Source organism: Dunckerocampus dactyliophorus, chromosome 4, assembly GCF_027744805.1.
Source record: "Dunckerocampus dactyliophorus isolate RoL2022-P2 chromosome 4, RoL_Ddac_1.1, whole genome shotgun sequence".
Lineage (NCBI taxonomy): Eukaryota > Metazoa > Chordata > Actinopteri > Syngnathiformes > Syngnathidae > Dunckerocampus > Dunckerocampus dactyliophorus.
The window spans coordinates 22,952,053-22,969,935 of NC_072822.1; the positions used below are offsets into that span (position 1 = coordinate 22,952,053).

The 17,883-nt window shown below is 40.3% G+C and overlaps 1 protein-coding gene across 10 annotated transcripts in view; it reads left to right on the forward strand.

Moving 5' to 3' along the window:
* The first annotated feature begins 11,798 nt into the window (after positions 1-11,798).
* The window catches only part of fbrsl1 (fibrosin-like 1), a 380,357-nt gene continuing 374,272 nt past the window's right edge, over positions 11,799-17,883 (forward strand). For 3 of the 10 annotated variants that reach the window (XM_054772257.1, XM_054772259.1, XM_054772260.1), the window contains exon 1: positions 11,802-12,950. In XM_054772257.1, coding sequence (XP_054628232.1) covers positions 12,666-12,950 — 285 coding nt within the window. In that variant the 5' untranslated portion in view covers positions 11,802-12,665. Of the gene's footprint in view, positions 12,951-17,883 lie in introns of all 10 variants that reach the window. The other 7 variants (XM_054772262.1, XM_054772258.1, XM_054772267.1 and 4 more) reach the window with 5 other exon arrangements.

Sequence of the window (17,883 nt, forward strand, 5' to 3'; positions counted from 1 at the left end):
TGTTGAATGTCCAAAATGAACAATAAAATAGCAAAAAATAGAAAAACACGGGAGAGTGTCACAGAGACGTCTGCCACGGAGGGCGCCATCTTTGATCTTATCTTATCTTATCTATAATTGCAACCTACTCGCATGAAACGAGTAGTAAACTTTCAGTGGCTTATGCCATCATGCAACTAGACCGGAATTACTTTAAATATTTAAAGGTTTTTCAAAAAAGTAATGTAATTACTTTCCCTGGTAACGAATTACATTCATTAGGTAGTAATTCTGTTATTAATTCAATTATGTTTTTGGGAAAGTAACAAGTAGCTATAACTAGGGATGTCTGATATTGGCTTTTTCATTGTCCAACTCTCAATTTCCGATTCCGATAACCGATACCGGTGTGTGTAACATCACATATCTCCTGTCGTGGAATTAACACATATCTGTTCTGAAGCTAATGGATACAGCATCAGCAATTAGCTTCTCGACATGGCTGCAAACAGCACTGTACAAGTGTAAGCAAACATCTGAGAAATACTTGCAGCTGGGCATGGCAAAGCATGGCCCGAGGAACTACACAAGGTTGGTGAATCCGACAAGTTTGGTGAATCCGGCGTCTTGCACGATAAAAAAAGGGCTGGTTATGCAGCGCGATACACTCCATAATTTCCCAATTGATTTGCTTTCACCCTGGGAATTGGAAGTTTTGAAGGAAGAAGTCTTGGTTTCGCCTCGCATAACCAACGCTTTGCAGTCATTGCAAATCGCAAGTTTAATATCCGAAGGAGACACCACAGAGTGCCCTGTGATTGACTGGCGACCCTGCCTCTTGCCCGAAGTCAACTGGGATAGGCGCCAGCATACCCCCGCGACCTTAATTAGGATAAGCGGCATAGAAAACGGATGGATGGATGGACACAACAGGCGTAAAGTTAGTCAGGAGCGATCTAGCTTGTTACTAGCCACCAACAGTTGTTTACAGCACGCTTTTTGATGAGGTCATAATTTGGCGCCGGAAAATACGGGAGCCCATAGGCCCATAGTCAGTTTTCATTATAGGGAAGAAACTCAATACCAATATTGACCGATTTTTAGGCCAATATCAGGCTGATATTATGTCTGATAATATCAGCCCACCAATAGTAGAAGCAATGTCGCCTCCCATGTGTGGCGCCCATAAGATGCCATCAGAATGGCTGAGCGTAAACTCCGACCCGCACCCGCTGGATTTAAAGCGAGCGTCTGGAAGCACTTTGGCTTTCACATAGTTGACGGTAAAAATTTGCTGGACAAGAGCCAGACAATATGCAATCTTTGTCATACAAGCTTAAAATATTTTGGGAGCACGACAATTATGAGAAACCACCCAGCACGTTTCCACCCAAACCAGAAGGAAAAACAACCAGCTGAAGTTGCTGCCAACCAGAGAACCATCGAGCAGGTGATAACTAATTTTCCACCCAACTCGGAAAAGGTGAAGTGAATCACAAAGTCAATCGCAACTTCACTGCAAAGGAAGTAGGGCTTTTGTGTTTTGTTGCGCGTTTTGTTGGAACCCAGATACCACATCCAATCGCAATGTTATTTCACTGATACTGCAACTGTGAATAAGGGCAGCCTAGTTTTTTGGTTATTCATAATATACAAGCATTATTTTTGTATGAGAGCTCCTGGTACAGATTTTGTATGAAAGCTGTTTTTGACTTTGCTATACAGCAAAAATATTATTTTGTCAGAGATTCTATGCTCAGGATTTTAGTTTGAATTCAGAAGTCTATTTATTTGTGAATAATGGAAGATTTTTTATGATCGTTACTCAGAATATGCTTTACTTTTCCTGCTGGTTCTGTGCAATGAAATATGTTGGTAGATGTAACCTTCCAATTATTAAAAGATAATGGAAGTAAATTAATCTGTTTTAATTGTGGAGCATTACAAATATGCTTTGTTCTACTATTGATCACAAAAAAAAGATGGCGGGTCGCAACCAACCTTCAGGTGCGTCCCGTCTCCGACTGTACTGCAATGTAGACGCGGAGCCCGGATTTAGATGCTTTCTGCACATGCGCAGCGACAACCCGGTAGTCACAATCTACCATCTTAGAAAACACACGAAGAAGTGGATATGATGCCGCTTTCCAGTTAAAGGCAATCGATTTGGCTGTCAAGCCAAGGAAACATGCTTAGTATCAATGATGTATGATGTATGTATGGTCAGACTGAGATGGCAACATGAAAAGCTGATGCAAAGCAAAAAGACAATAAAAGCTTTCAGAGGTAAGAAGAGGTAAACAGATGGCTTGAACTAGAAAACGTGCTTGAAGACTGAAGGTTAAATACACAGGAGAACAGACAAGAACTTTTGCGCAAGCCTGTCGGTGGATCCTTACAGCAGAAAAAACACTATCAACGGGTTTCGAAAGGCTGGACTACTGCAAGATTAAGAGGAGGACACCAACGAAAGAGAGAGTGAGAGACAGACGATGTGTGTGACCAAGTAATTATGACGTGGTTCAATTCAGACACAGAAGAGGAAGACTTGTGGTTTTAGTTCCCAAGAGGACGGCGATGAATGACTTTTCTGGTAGGCTACTGTTATGTATGTTACATGCACTATTCGGCACTGCTTAACTAGCTGTGTACTGTTCTGCACTGTTTAAATAAAATTGCACCACTGTTTGGCATGCACTGGAAAAAAAAGCATTTATTTTATTAAAAGTTAAAACAATCTTTCTGTGTAACGTCTTTCTGTGCACTAAATATCCCATTTTATAATGTGCACACCTTATCGTCTGGTGCAGCTTATATATGTACAAATCTTTTTTTTCCTCTAAATTTAGTGGGTGAGACTTGTACACCAGAATTGATGGTAGTTGGAGTTACATCATTTCTTTGGTTAGAGTACGTTTCGGTAAGAGTCGGACCTTCTGGAACGGATTAATGACACTAACCAAGTTCCCACTGTATTTAGTTCGAAAATGCATAACTGTTAGTGCCATACTATTTGTGCCTGTATTGTCCCTTCATTGCTGCATTGCTTCCGAAATGCTGTGAGGTGTTTGTAATTTGTTTAGCTTTTCTGCTTTGTTTTTGTTGAAATAATGTTAAAAATAAGCCCTTCATCATCAACGTCAACAACACAATCTAGTATATGAGTGGTGTCCAGGGACTACAAGGTGTAGAGAAAAACACAATTTACACCCTCACATAGTGTAGGTTTCCACCACCTGACAGCAACTGAAATACAGGTTTAGGGGTCTTTCACTAAATCACGCTGTGTGTTAATAAATTGCGCAATGGTAAAGAAAAGTGTTGAACAAGCAGCTTACGGAGCACTGGGCACTATGGATCTAAAAACGATTAAGATATTTCATTTAATAAAGTGCTAGGAAATGGTAGTAGCCAACACAAAAAAGGGGAATGTCTGAAGGATCTCGAGAGTGAAAAGGAAAACCTTGTGGCAGTAATACCAGAATCATTGCTTTATTATAGTGACATTTAATATGACATTTACCCACATTAATTTCTTTGCTCAAGTTATTTCGCTAAAATTGCAGGTCACACTGCTAATTTCGCTCTGAATGATGCCTGCAATAAAAAAGCCCACAGCCTGTTCGAGGGTTGCCAATAAATTCAGCTCTCTCAGCCTCACAGCTCCGGAGCCAATCTTTCGGTTTGATTAAACTTTGCACCCAAGCAGTTGGAAATATCTAAAGGCACTTAGATTTACAACCATATCTGTTAAATTATTGACACCTCACTACTTTGCAGTCAATTTCCTCACTAATGTCTCGGTGACAATCAGTGAACTACTCCAAGTCTACAGGCATGTTTATGTTGCACTTGGTGGATATGATAGGCGCATCCAAAATCATTGTCTGTGATGAACATAAAACAAGCAGGTGTTGTCTTTGAAGCAAAGATCTGCATTGCTGTGCAGATCAAAATAACACAGACTGAGTTGATAGAGGTAAAGAGCGAGCGTACACGATAGAGAAAGAATAAAAGTAGACAGCATGAGCGAACAGATCATGGAGAGAGTACAGTATTTAGGGAGGTTGTCATTTAGGAAGAATATGCAGTCTGTGGATTGAGCAGGTTAATTTTTCATGCCGTGGTTTGCAGTGTCCAGGCCAGAAAATGCTATGGCTGTCTACAGTTTCCCGAGAGAGCACTTGTTGTGTGAGGCCCCTGGGCAGGTTGCTTGTCGAGTCTCTCCATAAATTGCTACCATACAAGTGAATTACTCCATGATGTGTCATGGAGAAAGCCAACAGCCTATAGGCACCAAGCCACGCACTTATTTTCTTTTTCCCTCGCAGTAATTCCTCAGTGACAGCTAGCACAGCAAACAGAGATTTCTGCGTCCAGCAACTCTATATTCAAAACAATTGCCCAGGTCTGTATTTTTAGCTAAACTGGAGTTGTTGTGCGCTTATCTTTAACATAACTGACCACTGAGAAATGTTCATTCTAGAATTCAGAGGGAAATAACAAATGTCAAAACTGTATGTGTATCAGATTATAACACATAGCAGAAGGTAGATCTGGATTTTATTTCAACAGCAGCAGAGACAAGAACAAACAAAAACTCAGTGGAAGTTTGTGTTTGTTCTCGGCCACAGAAACGAACATCAAAGATCCAGTCAGTACTGTACCTTTAACGTACCTTGTTACTACTCCAACTGTCAGTGGCTATTGTAAACTAAAAGACCCTAATGACACACTTTTCAACAGAAAAGTCCCATTGAACATCCAGCTACTACTACTAGAGTGTAGGGGATCCAGCACATTCGTGATTCAGCATTCAAGGCCCAAATTTTCACATTTCAGAAAAAAAACCCTCTCCAAAAATAGGCCGTTTTTTTTCTGCAGAAAACACATCTCATTCATCCTGAGTTGGTAATAATTTAATAAAATGTGATAATACGGGTAAAATGTACAAACATGCAGCAATCCCGCAATTTTTGCTCCTCTGTTTTTATGGTTCTTTATTAATGTTTTTTCGTCAAGCAATTGGTCGACGTTCAAAACACAGAATGGTAAGTGTAAATTACTGTGGAGTTGTTTATCTTTCAATGATTGTTTGAAATTGGCTTCTTAATTAGCGTAAAGGGGTTTTTATAGCCTGTTTGATCGTACATGTGTATAAATGTTTGCCACCGATCGCAGCCGCCCCCGGCGCCCACATGAACATATTGCTGTCAGAAGATGTTTATATAACATGTATAATGCTTTGCAGCCTTGTCGCTATCGTGGAATAGTGTTGAGAAGACATTAAGTAAACAAGACATGACTTCTCTGTTCTGTGGCAACTTTGACACAGTGGTGATTTTGCCCTTGATTTTTGTATCAGAAGAATAGCATCCTTTTTCAAAATGTTTCATGCCGTACTTTCAAGCCAAAGTCTTCTTGTAAAGGTGTTCCTTCGAAAAAGTCATCAGTGAAATGAAATGATCACTGCGGAGAACAGAACTTAAGGTGGCCTCCATCTGTCTCTCGTTCTATGTACTTGCTTCGTCCATTCTTAAACTTTCCTCTTTTGGAAAAGAAAACAAACTTACAGTATCATTAGGGTACTATGAACATCCAGCAGCAACACAACATTTTGGCATGACTGCTATTTTGATGAAAACGTTGACGATCTACCTTCAGAAGCGTTTGTTTACTCTGCTTAGCTGAGAGGTGCCACCTCGATGACATCAATTCTGGAAATGAGGCCGAGCTGTGAGCCACTTTGTCATGGCAGGTGTCATGAACTATAAATGCAATTTTAGAGAATTTACCGTTAAATCGAACAATGTAGAACATAATTACAAACAACATAGAACATATTTAAGCAAAGTTGATGAAACATGTCAGGTATCTTTTAAAGAATGTCGACTCTGCGGGAACAGCGAGATGACTTGACATGAATGATGACGGTAAAAATTTTAACGTAATTAATTAAATAAATTAGTTACCACTGTTAATTTTTGACAGCCCTAAAAAAATGTCAACGATCCTGGTAGAATTGCATAGTTAGTTTGGGTTCCCATTGATGCTTGAAACTCAATGCCCAACTCCAGTATTAATTTGGTGGAAATAGGCCAAAAAGGCTGTTTTGATAGGAAAGGTTGCTGACCGCTGGTATAGACAGAACCTAAGATGCTTGTTCTTTGGAATGTGAGAATAAGCTGGAGTACCCATGCAAGCATGGGGTTAATATGCAAACTCTAACAGTGATTCAAACCAGGTTCTCCTGACAGTGAGGCAGAAATCCCAACCACGATGCCACTGCATGCTGCCCCAAAGACAGACTGAGACACAAAAAGGCCAAATGTGTGTGAGTTGTTTGCAGAAAGATAAAATATCCGCATTCGATTCTGGCACTGGTGAAGAACAGTCTTACCCTGTCTTCTACAAATTGAATAAAATAAGAGGAAAGCAACTGCAAGCAACAATGGCAGCTCCCAAACAGTTTAGTGTGTTGCCATAACAGCTATTTTATCAGAACAACAAAACACTTTTTTGATGGGATGATTTTCTTCTGTTCTCTTACGGGCTTCACTAAGTGACACTGGCTACTAAATGCACTGTGTTCTCTTCTGCAATAGATCAATACATGCTGATCTGGTTGTTTCATCATGGATGTGACAGGCAGAACATGCCCGTCTGTTTCCAATCAGTACCTATTGACTTTTTCCCGTATAAGTAAGTTTTTATTAAGTGTTCACATTTGGCTTAGAGAGTGGGATATTGAGGGAGTGTTTTATGGTTAAGAGCATTTATGTAATGGAGCCTAACAGAGTTCATGTCCGGTCATGTTTTTCAAAATTGTAATCTTTCCATAATGTTGTGGTAGATTTTTGGTTGCCGAACCTCATAATTTATCTGCCATGATCGTCATCTTCCCATAACCACATAACCATGCTGTCATTGGCAGACAATACTGCAGTTTTTGCCTGGTGAAACACCCACTCAGTTGGCAAAAGACAACAAGTTTACACAAGACTTTTAGAAATGCTTGAAGTGAATTGGTGATTTTTGGCCTTCATAGGTGCCATTCTGGGTGTAGACAAATAAATCTATTCTGGATCCAACAGAATGATTTATCATAAGGTTAATGTCAGGGTTTAGCATATGTGTCCTTTAGCTGTTTTATGTGTAAAGACAAATTCTGTCTTTTCACCCACATAAGGTCCACATAAGGTCCCTCACTCTCAGTCCCATGTCTACACCTGCCAGTGACATGTGATAAGGTTTATGGCTGGTGAAGCACTGACTCCTGAGTTTTTTTAATACAGGTTCAATAAAAAGGATAACAACAAAAACTACAAAAAAAAGTGTTTTCAAATTGTTTTCAAATACTTCTTAGTTTCATTTATTCATGTTTTTTATTAATTGAAAAACATGTGTGCTCTTGCCTTTTATCTGTATATGAAGTAAATGCACCCTATTCTTCTTCAGGAAAAGTTCTGATACTCTGTTTTCTAAATCGGATCACCTTCTGGTGATCTTGGGTATATAATCTTCCATCTTGCCAGTCAAATTCATTCATTCATTCATTCATTCAGCAGAGCATAAAAATGTATTGCATTTGCTTTTGACTTGCATTTACTCTCCAGCTGTCAAAAAAAATAAAATGTTTTTTTCCTCTCTATGGAAGCACCTTCCAGCTCATGCACGCGCCCACCCCTTCAGGATGAGGCGAGTACTGCAGTGCCTCCATTGTGACAATTCTCTGTATTTTATTGTCTGGTTAGCAAGAATAATGGTCACACATTACACAGGCTGTAGATAGTCATGGTGTAAAATATATGTTTCTGCATATGCATTGCATTGTTATTTCTGACATGCCGACAAACAGAAATTGCCATGATCCAGTCATTGAGTGGACTCAATCAGTAGGCAGGGCTTGTGCACTAAGCCGAGAAGAGACGGCAGCCTCATCTTAGGTTTGTGACCTGTATTTGATAAGGAAATGTGCAAATTCTGTAATTTTTACTTAAGAAAATGTTGAAAACGATTGGAATCATACAGAAAATACATTTATCTCTCTGCCTCACCTGCCTCCCCTGTTCCATCTATCCATCCATTTTCTACAACTTATCATGTTCAGGGTCGTGGGGAGCTGCAGCCTATACCTGAATAAGTTTATTATTTTCATTTTATCTGGACATAATAATTGCTTTAGCAGAAAGCACCTTGACCCTGGGGGCGTCAAAAGAATTGTTATCACGTTTGGAGAAGCAAAGAAAAACAATTTTGCTGTTTGAACATCATAAAAGCTTGACAGGCTTCCTCCTCTCAGTTTGCAGCACAGCTGAGGTTAAGCATTTCAAAGAGACTAGTGTTTGAATGGCTGCAATGTGGGAGCTCAGAGACTCCAGCTATGGATTAAGCTTGAAGCAAATACTAGCATGGAAGAAACAGAGGTAATCTCTTCCCTCTCCTCCATGGCCCACTCACCATACCTGGTCCCCCTTTTTTAATCTGCTTACTGAATTAGTTTTCACAAAGCTGCTCAAACAGAGCAGGGTTTTATTCACGGTGGTTACATCGGCGAAGGTAACATGATAACGATACTGTATATGTTTCCCTAAAAGTCCATTTGCTAAAAGACTGATGTGCTATTCACATGGTTATTGTTCTCTAAAGTAACATAATGCTCGATTACAGTCCATGTGGGTATTTTGACTACATACCATAGCAGATCGTCAACTGAAACCGGGAGCATCAAGGTATGGACAAGTAGCATTTGGAGATGTGCACTGTGTGACCTGACACCGCAGTGCATCAGAAACTCTTCATCATACTCACTCACTGACTGTCAAATCTGGTTTAATCACCTACAGTGCTTGGTGTAATTTACCCCACGGCGCTCTGTATTAGCATAAAAGTAGTTTCGTTTTGCATCTTGATGTGTTTCTCTCCTGTTTCACAGATGATTCAAGCCATAAAAGAAAATGATCTCTCAGGAACCAGTACACAAAGTGACTCACTATTTAATTCCACATTTTCCTTTTTTTCTTTCCAGTACTGTGAGTATCAAATAATATGTAAAGGGTTTTATTTCACTTTTCTGCTTCCTTCAAATGAGGGTTTTTATCAATGTAGGTTTTTGATGTAAACTCTTTATGCCATAACTTTCTTATAACGTTTTGACTCGCAGGCCATATTGGGGTTCACCCAACAGTCCACCTGGAATTTTTTGTCTTATTGTAGCTGTAAATGTGTTCTAAGAGCTGCTGTATGTGCTAAAAAACGGAATTGAATTTTACAGGTTTTCAATGAATGGGACACCCAGCATGTACACAATAAAGGCTGTGCAGTTTACAATATGAACTATAAAACAGAAGAGTATGTGAACGTCCGTCTTTGTTTCCTTCCCAGACGACCTCCTTGACATGTTTTCAATCAACACAACAGAAACTCAACCAAAAAGCAAAACACAACAAAACATAACAAACACCCATAAAATATAAAATATCACCATTCGACAGAACTTTGTTGTAGAAAGCTTGCCTCTTTGACCCTAGAGCTGCTCTGTACAGAGACCCTTATCCACTCTGCTTTCTATCAAAGCCTCGTTTTCCTGGAGCTGCTGTGACAAACTCCATATGATTACTGTAATGACCCATATATCACTCGAAAGCCCAGAATCTCTCACTTCAGAAACCAGCTTTGTTGTTCTGTTGCAACAGTCTGACATGTCTCCCATCGTCAAAAAAAGAATTTCCTCCACCACAGGGATCAAATAAATGAAGTACAGTATAACAAATAAAAATAAACATTAAATAATATGCCCTGTGCCTCTTTGGTTAATACAAGTGGATAGTAGGAAAAAAAACAAAAACATGGTCAACCAAGACAAGAAATGCACCTAACAAAATTCAGCACGGTTAGACCATCATGTTTTGAAAGACAAATTGTGTGATCATTGTTGTGCATATGAAAGTTTGTACAAGCACAGCACACAACTCATTCCAATAAGAATGGACTAATCTCCTTATTGCAATACAGTGTATCATCCAAACGCTTTTAGAGCGGTATCATTTTTAATGGACGGTATATATTACCCAATATTTAAAACTTTACAACTAAGAATCACATGAAAATAACATCATTTATTGAAAAAAAATAGAACAACCAGCTGTATATAGCCAGGTAGACATTCATACGCCAAGTTTGGTGTCACTGCATGATGAGTTTCTGGGACCTCACCTCCTATTTGACAGATCTGTCGCCAGTTTTCATTAAGTGCGACAGGATATATGCATCCTTGTACATGTGGAAGGATCTGCTCCGATGAAATCAAAAGTCATAACTAATCTTTTTTTAAATATTTATTTTAATTTTTCTATTTATTGTTGTTGTTACTGTATTTTATATGTCCTCCATGTGTTCTGTGTGCAGTGTGATTTGTATTAATTTAGGTATAATGACTTACACTAAAAATTGACAGCCCGTCGTAGAAACTGAAGTGTAAACATCGGACCTTCTGAACTGTACATTCTTTCGTAAATGTGTATCAGTAGAAAGTATGCCAGAACTGTTACAAAAGGTGGAAATAGTTTTTATGCATCATTAATTTAATCATGGAATTAACGATAAGTACAGCAGATCAGCACCAGATCGCCAATGAAAGGCAAAAAACTGATTGACCCATTGTCAATTTATACACCATAAAATAAAATTATATTTTTAACACACGGCTCGCCCCCCCTCCCAAATCCTCTTACAAGCTTCAAGTTGACGTTCTCCTCCAATTTCACATCGTTCCCAAAAAATGAGACTGTTGTAAAAATTTGAGTAGACTTGCCTCCAGAACCCTCCTCTTTTTCTCTTCAATTGCCGTTGTTCACTCGCAACACAATCCAGTTTTCAGCCCAAAATATGCCTCACACACTTACAAAACACGTTTAAAGTACAACATGTACATTGGTACTCACTGTTATTGAATGACAATGTAAGATAATCGATGAACAGATGGAATCAGAGTCCCAGTGTAGCTTTTGCGTTTACAACATCCACACCGCCTGCCTGTTGTAATTCCACTGACGATTTACGATAATGTATTACCTTGTGTTCACTTCACTGCAAGTTTTGAAATTGACTGTCGAAGCTAATGCTTCAGCAGCCAAGCAAATGTTTGTGTTCCACTGTAGTGCATTCTAGTACTGCTGAACAAAGCGCAAAGCCTCAACGCTTGACGATACAACATGATCAGTGAAGCACAGCTGTACATGTACGCCGTACATTTTACCTGTATTATCATGTATTTCAAAATTCTCACCAATTTAGGGTGATTGAGATGTGTTATTTCGGATAAGAACAGACTATTTTTGGAGGATTTTTTTTTTTTCTTGAACAAAAATCTGGGAATTTATGGGATGTTGAATGCTGGGAAACCCTCGAATCCACATGTTAAAAAAAAGGAAGGTGGAGTGTGTCACATGTTGACAAGGAAATTCAACAATGAGATGCCACTTTTCATTTTTGGTTGGCTGCTGGTGAGCCTACTCAGAGGATGGGATAATGGCCAACATGCCAAACATTACAATGAGAGCTTGTCAAAACCAAATAGGTGTGTGTGTGCGCGCGTGTGAGAGAGCGCGTGAGAGTGCAACACAGGGGATATACATGATGTGGCATCACTTCTGGCTGACAGAGACAGCTTAAAATAATGCCATGTGTGAGAATTCGGGCCGACAGTTCTAGCAAATGTTTTTTTTTCTCTATTTTTTTTTAAACACCAGCTTCCTTCCTATGTTAAATTGTAGGCCAGGGGTGGCGGAAATACGTCAGTTACGTGGCTTTTCTCACAAGCTTGACTGTGTCTTCATTTCAGATGAAGGGATGCTGTGGAGAGAGGGGAGATTTTAATCACTCCTGTCGCTTTAAGGACTCTTATCAAAGCCTTATTATGCGAATAGAGAGCACCGCGAGCCACTGAGCAACCAAGGGACGGACTGGAGTGGATTTGTGTGGAAAAGCTAACATTATCCGAGCTGGAATGGACCGCTTCTCTGCCGTGAGGAGTTTGATTTCACACTGGACAGCTGCCTGACGGATCGTTTAGGAAATATTGCGCACAAGTAGCACTCAATACTTGGACTCATTTGCGCCTGACGCGCAGAGAGGAATATGCTTTAAAAGTCAACACAAGCGGGATTATTCAAGGACCTCATCGCTACGCGGTTTATTTCGACTGGATAGTCTTTTTTGACACCGGATCATGGATTGGGGAGGTGGGGAAACAACAACGGCCAGCGACATGATTTCTCTGCACTGTTTGCGCCCCGCAGCGAGGTTCGGCGTCGGCGCTGTCTGTATTGCAACAAAAGTTCCAAAGCGAGTCTAATGCGTAGATTTGAACTGTTTCTGCCATTTTGCACCTGCTTTAGCGGATAGCGTCTTGACACGGTGCAGATCCGTGTGGCTTTTGCCTTCCCTCTGCCGCCTGTGTGTGGATACTTACACGTTTGCTTATCGTAATGGAGATTGGCGAGCTTTCTACTCAAGGTCATTGAGTGTTTAAGGCTTGATTTACACGCACACAGTCATTTGTAGTCGTTGCAGCACAACCTAGGATTGTTTGTGATTCCACGGTGCAGACAGACAGCGTCTCCCGTGGAGTTGTGTTTGCATTGGTTTTGACACCCCAAGCCCTCCCCTCCTCCCCTCCTCCCAACATGGATGGGAAATTGAAGCAGGGTCGGAGATGCCGGCCCAAGCGGGAACGAGTGCGAAGGTTGCGTGAGACAACAGGGAGCAGAGACGCCGACCCCAACTCCTGTTGTTCCGACAGGGAGCGACACAGTCCTAGGAGGGACCCCGCTAAAAAGACGCCGCACCCCGCAGCGGCAGCCAGAGCCCCACGTACCCCACGACGGAAGAGAAGGGAGTCCAGCTCCCAGGAGGAGGACATCATTGATGGATTTGCCATTGCCAGTTTCATCAGTCTGGACTGTCTGGAGGTAAGCAAGAAACACATAATTACTTATTTGTTGATGTGGACACTCAAAAAGTACATCATGGCATCTTTGGGGGTTCAATGGCGTGCCACTAATTTGTACCCTCAGAGATTTAGCTTCTGTCCCTATCTGTCTACCTATAACGGGGGTGTCCAAACTTTTCCATCAAAGGCCACATACTGATAAATGAAAGGATGCTGGGCCTGCTTTGATATTTTTAAAGCCTACTTATTTTTTTATGTTATAAAAATGCTAAAAAAAATGTTATTTATACAGTCAAATCTCATTTTTTAAATGCCCCAGTTTTTGTATGATTTTGTTTTTGATTAACATTTTTGCTGAAATTTCCTCCGTTCTTGTACAGCACAATATTGTGCGTAACAAACTGTTGTATTTCACCCCTTGGTCCATACGTTGAATCGTGTGGTATTAATAATACTCCCCGTATTGTTTATTCAGCCATCTTGGATCACACATCCAACACCAAATCTCACCATACTTAGTTGACACAATACTATGGTAACCTGTAAGGCATTCATTTGGTAAATTCAAATGAGACTGTTCCACAAACGAATCCGTTTGCCACGTCAACAATAAGTTCCAGCCTGGCGAAGAAAGAAGAAATCAAGGAAGCTAATGTAAAAGGGGTAAAGGTGTTAACAAAAGAGAGATGACCAATGATTGAAGATGTTGCAATGTTGTTGGTGTGTTCCCAGTTCAGTGTGGATGAGAGTGTAGTTTGCATTGAATATTACAACTTGTAACTTAATTGAGAATGAGTTTTCCTTCCAGCAGCATAAGGGCCATTAAGGAAAACAAACAGGTGCTGCTGTGTCTCAAATGGCTTGGAATGTTTTGTATTCAGCGTCCCCCAGAGTTGTAAGTGCACTCCTGACATTTTGCTTGTTGATGAACCTCCTTTTGTAGCAGTCATCTGTTACAGGCTGATGCAATGTGTGCTTGTAATTGTTTCTGTTAGCCGAATGGTTTCAGAAATAAAAAGAAATCCTCTGATGGCATCCTCTTATCACATTATATGACACATTACAAATAAAACATTACTCTCATTGGGGCATTGACTGACAAGTCAGATGTGCGACTGTTCTGATTTCCCATGGCATAATGAGGCTTTATTGGGAGCTGAAATATAAACCTGTAGCTTTAATAAACACTGCAAATGTGTCCTCATAGGTCTATATTTCAAGATGATGACCTAATTTGCAAGCCCAAGGATGATACAGTAAGGCACCTAATTTCAGCAACTGCCACCCATGTAGGCTCAGCAAAGGAATTAATCAGTCATGACTCTTTCCTCCTACACAGTGCTTAGTTTGATATGGTTAACTGCAGGTTTACAGCACAAAGACTGCATGGAATATCAGCCAGCAGTGTATCATCCTGAAGAAGCAGAACAGTGGAATTACCTAATGATGATCATCAGTCGAGCCATCTGTTAACAAGTTTTGCATGTCCAGGTGGCACTTGTATTGCTTTTGCATTTAGCCTGGTCCTTCACTGTACTTGGAATGGATTAAATAGGAAAAAGGGGTCTAGTGAAGTGCAGGTACTTGAACTCTAACCACCAACAACCATTGAAGAGCTTTTGAAATCCCAGAAGGAAGCAGCTATTATAGATCAAATATATTACACCTCATTAAATCTGACTGGAAGATTACCATAAAGCAGGATTATCTTACTATTTAGTGTCATGGATGTCACAACAGTTCTTGCATTGTGACATATTTACGAAGAAAATGTGTGAAGGAAGATTCCCTTGCGTGCTATGATCTTGTATCTGTGATTATTCCTGCCCTTATGCGCTTCTCACAGCTGCTGACTGGGAAAAGACTTTGAGGATGTCATAGCATCTAAGTGCCTTTCACTGGCTTCTCCCGTGCCAGCATGCTGTTGTCTGTCCACACTCTGCTCTAAGCGACTGATTTGTTGGAGGATTCTACTGTGTTACAGTTGTTACTGTTGATCCCTGCATGTTCGTGATTCAGCATTCACAGCATGCCACACAAGTTCACATATTTTTGGTCAAAACATTATTTTTTTTCTCCAAAAATAGTATTTTTTTTTTTTCCACAGAAAACACATCTTCGGTAAAAATATAATAATATATAATAATACGTAATTATGCAGTATACATGTACCTGTTAAAAATGTAAATGAAATCAGCCTGCGGTTGTATTTGGTTGTATGATTATGATAAAATGTATATGGAGGAGGAAATACAATTATGTAATCATAATTTAATTCTCCTTACGCTGCGTCACTTCCTGTTGTTTGGAAAGGACGTTTATGGTAAGAGCTCCGCTTTTGCTACTGGAGTTTTAAACCAATTTGGCATCTTCCTGGCCACACGTCGTGGTCATAAAACCAGAAAAGGGTGCTGACATCTTAGGCATCAACTCGGACTGGTGAGAGGCACGAGTTCGACGGAATAAACGAATAACAAGCGGTGCCGCTGCAAGGCAAGCTAACAGGCTAGCCGCCACACGGCAGTTGCTCAGAAAAACTGCTGCGGCATGGTCGTTCCCCAACCGGAATGTTGTGGATTCGATCCTCCGTCCTCCCATGATCATGTCGAAGTATCCTCGGGCAAGATACTGAGCAGTGTCAAAACGCTTTGAGTGCCTTGGAGGTGGAAAAACGCTAAACAAGTGAAAGACCATTTACCTTTTGAAACGATTTTAGTGTCGTCTTGATCACACGTTTTGATCATAAAACCAAAAGAGTGTGCTGATATCAACTCGGACTGGCATTGATGACCATTGCAAGGCAAGTTAAAAGGCTAACCGCCGTATCCTGGTCGCTTAGCAGCAACAACAGCAGCAACAACAACAACCGAAGAGAAAATAAATTGATGCTGTTTCGAGGAGTTCGAGGAAAAACACCACCACTAGATGAGCGGTTTGAAAACATGGATTCACCCAGGGGGCAGGACAAGGCGGTGGCTACACTGCTGCCGCCTGGAGGGGAGTTCCATGGCAGCTGAAAGCATCAGATGAACATGCACGTGTCTGCGCTACAAGAGGGAAGGATGAACAAGAGTAAAGCGCTACAACGGAAAGTGACGGAAAACATACAACAACAAGTCGCGGGAATTATGGCACATTACGGAATGAAGATGAATGAAGGATTACAAAGGCTGGAACAGGCTAATCGCCGGCTGGAACAATACATCGTAACCATAAAAGAGGAGGTTCAAGACCTGAAGGAGGAAGTTAAACACCTGAGGGAGGAAAAGACCGAGCAGCGCAACAAAACCAAGGTATTACACGAAAACAATGCTGCCTTGAGCGCCACTCTTTTAAAAAAAAAATATAATGAAGCAAAGGAAAAAAATCATTGAGCAAATGAAGAATACAATTGATAACATAGACCAAAATGCAAGAATGAACGATATGGTTGTGATGGGGCTTCGGCTTAAACCCAGGTCATATGCCAGGGCAGTCGGGATCAAGGAAGAACTAGACGAAATGGATGTCGCTTCATCGGAGCAACAAGTTGTATCCCTTCTACATTCAAAGAAGGTGGATGAAGACATCCACACCATCGATTCTTGCATCCCACTGTATGGCAGAAACAGCACCAGACCCGTCATCATCGTTAAGTTCACCAACAGGAAATTCAAAACCGCACCGCTGAAACAGAGACACACGCTGAAAGGGACAAAAATCTATATGAATGAGCACCTGACAAAACGCAACGCTGAAATTGCCAAGAAAGCTTGTGACTTGAAGAAGCAGAAAAAGATCCACAGCACTTGGAGTGCCAACCGCAAAATTTTACATCAAGTTAAATGGAGGACCAGAGGCCAGAGTGCTTGTTGTCAAAGACATCAGGGATCTGGACCAATACTATAAACCACATCAACAAGACAACATGGAACACAACTCACAAACAAGAACGATGCAGAGGGAAGGATCACATTCATCATCACTTGACAACGTCATCAGAATGCCACAAGGGGCTGATCAACAAGAAGCATTGGAAGCTCTACAATTGGAAACCTTTTGATTTGCAGAACACAAACAACTGGATCTGGAAAAAGATATTTCAACTTTTTATGTCATATCAAACATCAATTTACAAATTAACGCCCAGTTTTGTTTTTTCAAAAATTTCCAAAATTATTGAAAAGCCATTCAACAATAGGTTGGACAAATTTATTAATAAGAATAAATTACTCCAATATGGATACAGAGCTAACATTTTAACTTCCATGGCACAGATCGACATTACTGAGGAAATTAACAACGCTATAGACCGAACAAAAGTGCACAGCTGCAGTATTTATGGATTTGACAAAAGCTTTCCATACAATTAATCACAACATCCTCATTACAAAATGAGAAAAGTATGGAATCAGAGGGTTAGTGTTGAATTGGGTTCAAAGCTATCTAGCAAACACAAAGCAATATGTGTAGCTAGGAGAATATTCTTCAGCATGCTTAAATATATAATGCGGTGTACCCCAGGGGTCAATACTGGGACCAAAACTCTTCAGCCTATATGTAAATGACAGCTTTAAAGTCATGAAAGACCTGAAGCTAGCATCATTTACAGACAATACTGTCTTTTGTTCTGGACAAAGTACACAAGAGCTAATAAAAAAATTCACAGATGAAATGACTATACTAAAAAGACGGTTTGATAAAAACAGATTATCCCTGAACCCTGCAGGAAAAGAAAATTGATAACAGCAGTAAGGATACTTATGCACAAACACACATTGATGGACTGGACATTGAAAGGGTGAACGAAAATACATTTCTGGGGGCTATAGATGAAAAGATGAGCTGGAAGTCTCACATTAAAAATATACAACATAAAGTGACGAGGAATACATCAATATTTAATAAAGCAAAATTCATCCTCGATCAAAAATCACTCCATACTCTCTATTGCTCTCTGGTATTATCATATC